General features: G+C 41.5%; 1 protein-coding gene across 2 annotated transcripts; it reads right to left on the bottom strand.

Moving 5' to 3' along the window:
* Nucleotides 1-1,031: 1,031 nt before the first annotated feature.
* On the bottom strand, nt 1,032-3,819 carry LOC121783261 (9-cis-epoxycarotenoid dioxygenase NCED1, chloroplastic-like). Of its 2 annotated transcripts, XM_042181288.1 has the most exons (2): nt 2,081-3,819; nt 1,032-2,044 (listed from the first exon to the last, which is right to left on the bottom strand). In XM_042181288.1, the coding sequence occupies exons 1-2, from the start codon at nt 3,154-3,156 to the stop codon at nt 1,432-1,434; spliced, it is 1,689 nt and encodes a 562-aa protein (XP_042037222.1). In that variant the 5' UTR covers nt 3,157-3,819; the 3' UTR covers nt 1,032-1,431. The 2 variants fall into 2 exon arrangements, with proteins under 2 accessions (XP_042037222.1, XP_042037221.1); XM_042181287.1 differs by having other exon boundaries at nt 1,032-3,813.
* Between the last annotated feature and the right edge of the window lie 7,136 nt (nt 3,820-10,955).

Raw genomic sequence — 10,955 nt, 5'->3', positions numbered from 1 at the left:
CTTTTATTATGAGACGAATAGAATATTAACTAAAAGTAAAAGTAAATAAATTATCCTCAAAACTAAAATTAGAAGTAAAAATAAATAAATCATCCTCGATCTAATGACCAGGTATTATAAATGCAGAATCTAGGAGCCTAATAAACAATATTTCAGCTAGGGACAAATATAAATTCATGTTTCTTTTGACGATAAGATTACAAGAGTGGAGCTTTACTAAAGATAAAAAAATCAACGGTAGGTATTGGAAAAATTAGGGACTAATAGTGTATTGACGTGCCATTGGCTGATTAACAAATCCAAGCCACTTGGAATTGACCAATCAAAAGGTGCCAGAAATAACATGCTGATTTTGCATGAAGACTATGTAGATGAGACATATATTTTTGTACCATTTTGATACGTCCGACGCCCACCATCGATCAGAATTGAAGGTCGGCTATGCTCCAAATTCGGCCAGTCATTATCATCATTTATTATTTTAATGGAAATATTTTGTCGGATTTGGTTTTGGTTGTGTTTGGGCCAATTACTTGATTGCTCTGTACTCCAATAGAAAATACTATCTCTATCTCTGTCCATGATTAAATGTTTCATAGTTGGCCGATTCGGATTTTAATTTTTTATTTTTATTTTATGTAGACAAGTGGATAACAAAAGCTAATGAAGTATAAGTTCTACTTTTATAATAAAATGGAATATAATGAATTAGTGAAATGTGAGAACTACTAACTTAAAATAACAAAAATGAGATGACACATTTATTAGGGGACGGACGAAAAGGAAAAACACGATATTTAATGGCTGGCGAAGAGAATATTAGCAGTAGTATAAAAAATGCCTATATCACTTAGATTTGTGTCAAATTTAATTTAACAGGTGTGAGCAAATTCCTCTGCTTCTGAGATATGCTTCTAGTTTGTTAGTAAATTAACTTACACAGCAAAAAAATATCAATCACGTTTTTCAAATGTAATTTTAACAAATGGCTGACACATTACTCCGTTCCCAATAAAATATAAAAAAATAAAAATAAAATAAAAAATGTTTCTATTTTTAGTTATCGAAGTAAATAATTCAGAAATTATTGGTATGTAAACAGAGCAAAACCGAACGAATAGTAATAGTAATAAATCACAAAGTGTTGCTGTGTAAAATCATTAAAAATATGAGATTTGCACACAAAATGTGAAAGAATAAGCAGTAAACAGCTGAGCTTCCATAACCCCAAAGCTACAAGCTGCTTTCTCCTAAAACCCCCCCACATTAAATTTCAACAAAAAAAAACATTCCAAATTAATGTAATTAAGCCTCTTCCACATGAACAAATGGAGGGCTCTTCTTCAATACAGCAGCAAGATTCCGGGGACGCATCGCAGCCATCCCTCAGGCAATTCTGCACTGTTTGAAAATCACCTAATTCCAGCCAAATCAAAGCTGTCCGGCCAAGTCCTTCGCAGCAATGAATGTACCGTGAAATCCGTAAGGAACTCGCGAAGGAAGCTTAACCGTCGCCTCTAGCTTCATCGTCTTCGCATTCACAATCTGTAGCTCGGATTTCCAGTTCTTTTCGTCGTGCACGAAGGCTAAAATGTAGCCCTCGTCCTCAGAGGAGGACGAGGTTGGGAGGAATTGAGGTTCGCCTCCGTATTTCTCGTCTCCATAAAAGAATTTTTCGACTTGCCCGGTTAACAAGTCGACCTTTGCGAAACCGGAGACTTTAGGCCAGGGCTCGGCGATGGCGAGATAGGCGTAGCGAGTTTTCCTCCCGAGCCTGTTCCGGTTGACCAGGCCGGCCTCGAGGTTGACCTGATCGGCCTCGGACATGATCGGCCTCCTTGTGGACTTTCCGGTCTTCAAATTTAGCCGGATTTCGGATAAAACGCTCTTCAATCCCTCGTCGCATTCGTTAAAGATGGAGTCCGGCGGGGTCATGCAGGAGCCGATGACGACGACCTCGTCTGTTTCCGGCTCTTCCCATGCATTCCAGAGATGGAAGCAGAAGCAGTCTGGCACCTCGACCCAGTTAATCCCACTCGCAGATTTGGCGTACTTATTCATTACGCCAAATCTGGATGACTTGTTTTTGTCGTAGACGACGGGAGAGCCGCCCCGAATCATCTCCGACAGCTTGAACACCACCTGCTGGTCGGGGATGATCACGAAATTCTCCGTGATGGCGAAGTCGTGCATCATTGTCGGCTCCGCCACCGGAATTTCGACATCATCCGATTTTTCACCATTTTTTTGGAAGCGGAAGTATTTGAGGTATGGCTTCCGGATGACGTCGTAGCTCAGGGCGAACATTTCTCCGGTGGCCGGGTCAATTTTAGGATGAGCGATCATTGTTCCGTCGAGCTGTCCGTTAAAATCGTAACGGCCGATGGTTTTGAGGTCGCCGGAGGGGGTGACTCTGACGTGGTAAGGGAGGTCGTCTTCGGACATGGCGAGTAGGCGGTTGTTGAAGAAGACTAGGCCGGCGTTGGCGACGCCGGTGCCGCGGGTGGGGTCGACGAGGCGGAAGAGGCTGCGGGCGTAGAAGAGGAGGAGCCTCGCTATGCCGGAGTGGCCGTGGAGCTCGCCGATGGCCTTGGGGAAAATGGCCCGGCCGAGGGAGCGCTCCTGGACGAGGCGCTGCGTCTCGGTGAACCGGCACGCGTAGCTAACGGCGCCGTTTTGGAATTGGACGGAGTGGATCATGCCGTCGCCGTCGAAGAAGTGGTGCCCGGCCACAGGCTCGAAGAGCGGATTCGCGCCGTTTCTGACGTAGACGCCGCGGATGGCGTCCGGGATTTTTCCGACCACGGGGAGGTTGTGCCTCACGGGCTGCTCGGGCACCGGGGCGAAGTTCCCGGCGATTTGGACCCGGGGATCGGAAGTTTTCGGGAGCGGGTGTTTCTGCTCGTGGGCGGTGAGGGCGGCCTCGACAGCCTCCAGGGCAGTCGAGGCAGCCTTTTGGAGGATGTTCCATTGGGGAGTTTGGTTTTGAGGGGAGGAGATAGTGGAGGATTGTTTAGGGAAGTGGAGTGTGGGGGTGTGGAGGGAGCATTTGATGGTGTGGGAGGAGTGCTTTTGTGGTGGTTGTGGCTTGTGGAATGGGAATGAGTTGTGTGTACAAGACCCAAGTTCACTTGCATATAATTTGGGAGTGGTCATGGCAACCTATTTTGGAAGTGTGGAAGGATTGATGTTTAGTAAGAGAGATAGTATAATAGAATTTGATTGTGTTTGAATTTGAGTGATTGAATACATGTATATATATAGCGAAATGCGGAGACGGAGGTCCACTTCTAACATGTAGGAGAAGCCCACGTGTTGGATATTAGGAAAGGGGGACTAGTAATAAACGAGACCACCTTCTTTCTTGCCACGTCGGATACTCCTTCGCACTATTCTATCGGCTCGGCTCCAAACCAAGTCACTTTATTGTTGGTTATGTTGGGATTGTTGACTGCATTTTCTGTCTTAGGTGGAGCCAAGCCAGGATGAATTTATATTTGGATCACTCTTAAAGGCCTCGGACTAGTATGAGATGAGTTTGTAACCTAATATATACTTGCTTGGTCGATGTATACATCTTCGAAGTTGCTAACTTTTTTTCAGTCTATGAGCTCGAATTTGCTACGGATACAACCATAGCTCAAACAATGCCAACGTCGCAAGAACCAGAGCAGGGGAGTGAAGCTACAGCCGAGGCATTTCCGGTGTTCGATGCAGGCGAGACACCGAGAGACGAGCAGGAAGTAACGCAAGAGAGAGAGAGGCCGCAGAGGCAGAGGCGTCCGCCGGATTGGTGGGGAGACTATGTCTCTAGTTAGTTTTGGCTTTTATTTTAATTATGAGACTATAAGTTCTATTATTATCTTTGCTTTAAACATTAGGCTTTAATTATTTGGGTTGAGCGGATCTATAAGCTCCTTACCGGGTTTTCTTCGTTGATTCTTTCCCGATCCGTAAGTCGAATCAACCGTAGGGTCCTTAGATATAAAAAGGGAAATTGTTATTCTTTTCTCTCAAGAAATAACATAATCAATTTTCCAATTTTCGTCTCTTTACTTTCTGCTCAAGCTACGTTAATTCTGGTGTGTTCGACCGGGAATCGCACGCGACTACCCTCGGAACTCAGAACTTGATCATCGCTCGAGGCCGGTCTCGACGGTGCGACGTTAAGGCATCAAGAACCTTAACAGAATTCCAGAGTGTGTATAATAGAGTAGCATTTTGTTTTTTTGACTAGTTAATTAAGCTCATTCGAAACATCCCTTTAAAATTCTTGATTGTGTGTGTTTTAAGATTTAAAATGTGATATTCGTTTTGTGGGTTTTTGGATGTCGAGGTGTTGAAAATTGAGTGGAGTTATTGGAATTAGTTGCTAGTTGTTAATGATTAATTAATTGCTCTAATTAGCTGTAACACATCACTAGGGTGTCATGAAATAGACGATTATCATGAAACAGAATCTATCATACAGTTAGCAATGTGGCTGCGGGGGTGATTCTGTTTGTTGCTTCCTTTGTTCTTCACGTTTACAATGTCCATATCTCTGATTTACTAGAAAATTCAGATTATATCTCTTTTAATATTGTTATTTAAATTTGAGTAATCGCTGTTAAACTAGAAGTGCACAACTCAGAAGATGCAGCCTAGCAAATCTCTTGTTTCCGGTAGAAAGAGAAAACTTCTACTACAATAGTAGTTGTAACAAGATTGCTCAGTTGTGAAGAAAATATGAAGACTTATAACGGGATAGGATCCCCTGCTGTGCTGAAATGCATAGCAGGGGCTGCTGCCTCAAACATTCAATTAAAATAATAATTTATTAATTTAATTAAATTATTTAATTAAATTGATTATTTTATTTCTTTGTGTGAGGCTGCTGCCCCTGCTGTGCAGAAATTTAATTAAATTGATTATTTTATTTCTTTGTGTGAGGCTGCTGCCCCTGCTGTGCATTTCAGCACAGCAGGGGATCCTATCCCGACTTATAACTTACTTTACTCTTTCTTAGTTTACTCTTTCTTCTTCTCTCTAAGTTTTTCATTTTTTACTTTATTCTTCTTTTATCTAACTTGCATAACTCATTTTTTCTTAAATCGTGTCATGAAAAAAAATGTCTTTACTACTATGGAACGGAGGAAGTACTATTTTATCATACTTAAAAAAACTTAAAATTAATCTCTGATCATTAATATTATCTGATGTGTCCTGTTGCTACGATATGGGAGCTGCATTATGATTGACTTTGTATTAGGAGATAACGTGGCAAATTTATAAATAACTGAGATGGAAAATCAGTAGAATATGGAAGTCATGCTTTTAATGTGGAAGTCCAATGCCAAGACAAAATTATATGAGTAAAAAGATTCATTGATTAGTCAATTTTCTCTACTCGTTTTGAAAAAGTTTAAAGTTTAAAGTTTAAACCCGCGTTGAAACCTCTCAAAGTAAAGAAAATGACAGTTAGTGTGACACGGGGCGATTTAGCTTAATGCCTTAAAACTCAAATCTATGTCACATCCGCATATGTCCAACACGCTTGCTCTCTTTACCTTCTCATTCTACTCCTTCCGTTCCACAGTAATAGAGGCATTTCATTTTGTGCACCCATTTCAAAAAATAATTATAAATAGTTAAAGTGGAAAAAAAGTAAAGTAAGAGAGATAATATTGTAGATAAGACTCTTTTCTACATTATTCTTTCTCTTACTTTACTCTCTCTTCACTTTAACTATTTAATACTCCCTCCGTCCCGGGCTACTCGCTCATTTCCTTTTCGGCTCGGAGATTAAGGAATGAGTGTATAGGAAAGTCAAAAATGACGGCTGTAGGTGAAATTTTTTACTAAAAATGGAAAGAGTGCAAGTAACTTGGGACGCCCAAAAAGGAAATAAGTGTGAGTAGTGCGGGACGGAGGGAGTATCATTTTTTCAAAACGAGTGAGAAAATGAAATGCATCTATTACTGTGGAACGGATGGAGTACTTTTTATAATTTCCCACTTTAAAAATTTCTCTTAATTTTTTAGTAAAGTTTCGGGATTAAGTTATAATTAATTAATACCCTACTGAAATAACACATTGTTTTGTAATTTTCTCCGTGAATTGAATTTACATGAAAAAAATTAAATCATATTCTTTCTAACTAGGACAATAATTTCATTTATCATTGTTATACACTACAACGTAAAAACTCACTAAGAGTGTCCACAATGGTGACCTTCAAAGGCCACCATTTGTGGCCCGGCCACCAATTGTGGCTCCCATGTGGCCTTTGTAATGGCAAATGTAAAAAAGTCAATGCAAATTCAAAGGGCCACCAAATGTGGCCCTCTAAAATGTTAATTTTTTTTGATTTTTTTTAATGTTATTTTTTAATTTAATTTAATGTTATTAAATTTTAGTAGATTAATAATTTGGATAATAAAAATAATTTAATAAAGAGAGAAGTAGAGACAAATTTTCGTCGTACTATTAATAGGGGAAAATTCTACAACAAAAATATTTTAAAAACACAACATAATAATAAAAAGAAAAAAACGCCACCGCTTCCTACTCGGTGGCGTCATCGGAATCCGGCACATCTTCTTCACCTCCTCCACCGCCGCCGACACCGGCCCCACTGCCGCTTGCTTCGCCCGTCGCCGACCCATCGGAGAAGCCCAACTTCAACCTCAACCTAAGAATGAGGTCGTAGTACATCATCTTGGTGATAGGGTCCGTCGACTTCTCGTACAAGGACAAGTTATCCTGGAGTTGCTTCATCATCTGCACCTCCAGTGTTTGAGTCAACGCCGCAGTCGGTGTTGAAGGGTGCGGTGTCGCCGCGCTCGCCCGAGAGACTTGGGAAACGGATCTAGCTTCCCGGATGGCAGATTGTTGGCCCTGTGGGCGCTGGCGCCTCGACATTGTCGAGGGGGGCTCATCCCTCACATCGTCATTCAGGTCGAATGCACGTGAGTCGGTACCACTGCTGTACGTGCCGTCGGCCCCGATTTTTGTCCGCTTCCCAGTAGGACCGGTCTCATCGTCGCAGATCGCCTTGAATTGAGGGGAGTCTCGGAGAAGCATGTATTCATTCCAGTAGGTGAACTTGGGCCAGCTTTCAGTATTAAACAACTGATACGATAACGCCCGTACGTCGCCTTCGCTGCGGCCGCTTTCGGCATTCTTGAGCTGTCTCTCGTAAATGTTCCTGAACCTCTTCACAGCGCTACTGATCCGGCCGAACTTCTTCCGGATCTGGCCTTCATCACGTCCGACACTGCCTTCTGGTTTGAAGCCGTTGTACACCGTCAGGACGCGCCTCCAGAAGCAAATGTCGGTCTGATCCGTGCCGATGACCGGATTCGTCGTGACTGCCTCCCAAGCCCGCGCAACAGCGAGGGATTCGTCGTCGTTGTACTTCTCGCCACGCCGATCACCACCGCCTCGGCCACCGCGGGTTCGGCGACCCCCCGGTGGGGGCCTCCATCTCCACATTACCGGATGTCGGGGTCTCCGGTGTACCCATCAACTGTTCCCATGTGGATCTATCAGATTCAGACAGATGAGACGGGGAGTATTGGAATTGGGAGGATTGGAATTGCTGGGATGGGTTGTTGATCGCGTCCATATTCGGTCGGTAGTCCCCGAACCCCGATGGTTGGCGAACCAAGTTCCTCTGCTGGGATGGCTGGACCCGGAATTGGGGCGAGTGCGGACTCCACATCTGATTGGGGAAGTTGCCGTATCCCGAGTCTCCATACCCCGGGGAATTACCATCTCCACCTTGCATTTTTTGTAGTGTTTGAGAGTGTAAAATGAAGGGATTTGAAGTGTAGAATGAAGTGAAAAAATGGAAATGAGAGTGTATATTTATAAAAAAATTTCGAAATAAAAAAAAATATTTATATTCCGAGGCCCAGCTGCGATTCGCGGCGCTTGCAATGGGAGGGCCGCGGCTCACACGGCTCAGCCGCGTGAAGGCCGCGGCCGTGGCTCAGCCACGCTTCTCGCCTCTCCGCCCCGGCTCTCGGCCTTTGCAATGGGGGGCCGCGCGCCGAGCCGCGGGCCGCGGCTCCCCCATTGTGGACACCCTAAAGACATTTTTTAATGAAATTTTCGTTTCTAAATAAACTACCAATACTTTAAAAAATGTCCTTATTGTTGGTGTTCTAACTAAAATTAAATGACGGAAATGGAAGTGTCCTAAAAAAGCAAAACATTAAAATAATTTGTCATTCATATAGAAATATTTTTTTTCATCCTAAATTATTGTTATTTCTTAAAATTTTCTAACGCAGGTATTTGTATCTCAATTTTTGTGTCCCTACAAAAGTAAGTTTTTTTTATAGTGAATAAGTTTGTGAATGTGTCCTAATACCAAAAATACGAAATGAAAATAAAATAATGGTTTCTTGTTTTGATTTAGTTGGTGGAGGTGTCTACAAATATCTTCTAGCTATGTTTTATATTGATATTTTGTGTATGGATTCTATCATTCTAAACGCTATAAACAATTATGGGCAACATGAATAAATAGTACTCCATCCGTCCCAAAGAAGATGTCATACTTGGGAGATGGCACGAGATTTAGGAGATGTTGTTTTGTGTATTAGGTGGTGAGAGAAAATATAATTTTATAATTAATGTGAGAGGAAACTTTTTTTAAAAAAAGGAAACGTGACATTTTTTATGGGACAAACTAAAAAGGAAAGTGTGACATCTACTATGGGACGGAGGGAGCATGTAATTGGATTATAGTTCGTGGCCGTGTTATAAAAAGGGTGGCTAGCCTGTCCTCTAATTGGTTACTTGTAAAGAACATAGCACATGATGTTCTCATTCATTATGGCCGAATAATTGTTTGAAATTTATCTATTTTTTTCCAAACTATATTCTTTAACTAATCAGAAATTATTGTGGGCATCATATCAATTTATTATATATAATTAATATAAATGTCGATTGTTATAGTTTGATTTTATTTTTATTTTCATATTTACTTGAATAAATTAGCAATATAGCATTTTGTTGAAGAAGCATCCAAATTGGGTACTGTTTATGCGTGCTTACTTAACAATTAATCAAGACCTAATTAAATATAAATTATTGAAGTAATTAGGTACCGATTTCCAGGAAGAATAATTCTACCATGATAAACGAATTTTTAAATTAAAAATCAAAGACTGGTTAACAACCATATCTTGACCGGTACTAATACAAGATTAGTTTTTATAAATAATAAACCATATACTAAATACACAACATGAGGCTATCTGCAACAACTTCGGCTGTCTCACTTTTCTTGTTTTGTTTTCTCTTTATTTATAACATGCGGCTCTATGCAACGACGTCGGTTCTTTCACATTTCTTGTTTTCTTTTTCTTTTTTTTTTATTAATACGAGGGCATTCATAATGGGAGCCTTACATCCAGAGCCCATTTTAGAACCTATTTTCATTTTTTTCTACCACGTCAGTAGCTCATCTTAGAGTCTATCTCAGATCTCATCTCATTTCCACATCAGCATTATTTTGATATATTTTACTTAATTATTAGTGTAAATTAAAGAAACCTAAATAATAAAAAAAATTAATTTTATTAAAAACAAAATAAAACATCCTACGTTAAAAAAACTAAGATAAGACAGATAAAAACATAGAAAACAACAGAAACACACATCAATCGGACTCGGGTTCCGGCTTGTCCTCCTTGACAAGACCCATCCTTCCCTTCATCCCTCGAATGGTGTTCCAAATGGACTTCTTCACAGATCGATGCTTGGCTTTCATGTGCATGCCGCAGAGGCCCACCATCGATTGTGCGAAGGCAGCATTGCCCAACACACTGTCGTCCTGGGCCGGTGCAGATTGGGCATCTGTCCCGCTAGACTCTGCCTTCCCTTTCATCACCTTCGCTGCTTTCCCGCCAATCGGGCGCTGTGGAGTAGGCTTACTGGGCGTTTGGTCTTCTAACAAGTTGATAGGGTCCAGTCCGCCGCTGCTGTAGCTCCCGGAGACCATCAGGAGCGTCCTCACCGATCTTGTCTGCAATGCCTCCGACATACCCGTTTTGAATTTGGAAAAATCCTTCAGTTGTTGATATAATTCGCAGTACTTGAATCCTTTTCCATTGACAGTGGCTCTAAACTCATTTAGCGACAACTCTCTGACGTAGAATTTGTTCTCGCCGCTACGCATGTCCCTCAAGTTTCCATCGTAGATACCGTGAAATTTAGCACACTCGAACACCAGGCGTTTCCAATGCTTGTGTGTCAACCGTTAGGGCTCCTTTGTGCTTGACTTGTTCGTTTCTTTGCGTGATACACTGATATGGCTTGTTACAAGTATGGTTTTATAGAGGTTTATTACACTAACAGGGTTGATAATGTGCGAAAAAGTGGTGAATTTGAGTGTGTATGAGCTAAAAAGTGTTGAAGGCAGAGTGCATGAACAACTTGATCAACTCGGAAAAGAAGCGAAATATGGCCGAACCAAAGACAAGTTGATCAGTTGCGGACAAGCAATGGAGCCTGCCTAGCCAGCAAGTTGATCAAGTAGAGTTCACCACATGAGATGATGAGTCATAGGAGAGAGAAAAGAAGATGTCATCTCAAGGGCATTAATGTCAAGATAGGATGAGCTTACCCTAGGGATTTGGGTCCAATGTCATCCTATAAATAGTGGAGAGAATGCACACAAAAGGGAGTTCGACACATCATCATCTTCAGTCATCACATTTCAACTTCACACTTAAGTTCGTAGCATGGAGCAAGGTAGCTAGGAGCCACTGTAATCGATGTACTACCGCCACATTCTTCTCTGCTCCCTCATCAAGGGAGGAGGGACCTAGATCTGCAAAGAAATCTTCAATCGTTTGTGTTTTCCTTACACCCCGAGGGGTCAAAACAATTGATACTCTGTTTTTAGTTTATCTTTTACGAAGCTTAGTTGTTTTTGATGTTTTTCTCTTAGTTAC

The sequence above is a fragment of the Salvia splendens genome, chromosome 21 (genome assembly GCF_004379255.2).
Source record: "Salvia splendens isolate huo1 chromosome 21, SspV2, whole genome shotgun sequence".
Lineage (NCBI taxonomy): Eukaryota > Viridiplantae > Streptophyta > Magnoliopsida > Lamiales > Lamiaceae > Salvia > Salvia splendens.
This window is presented reverse-complemented; position numbering and strand designations above follow the sequence as displayed.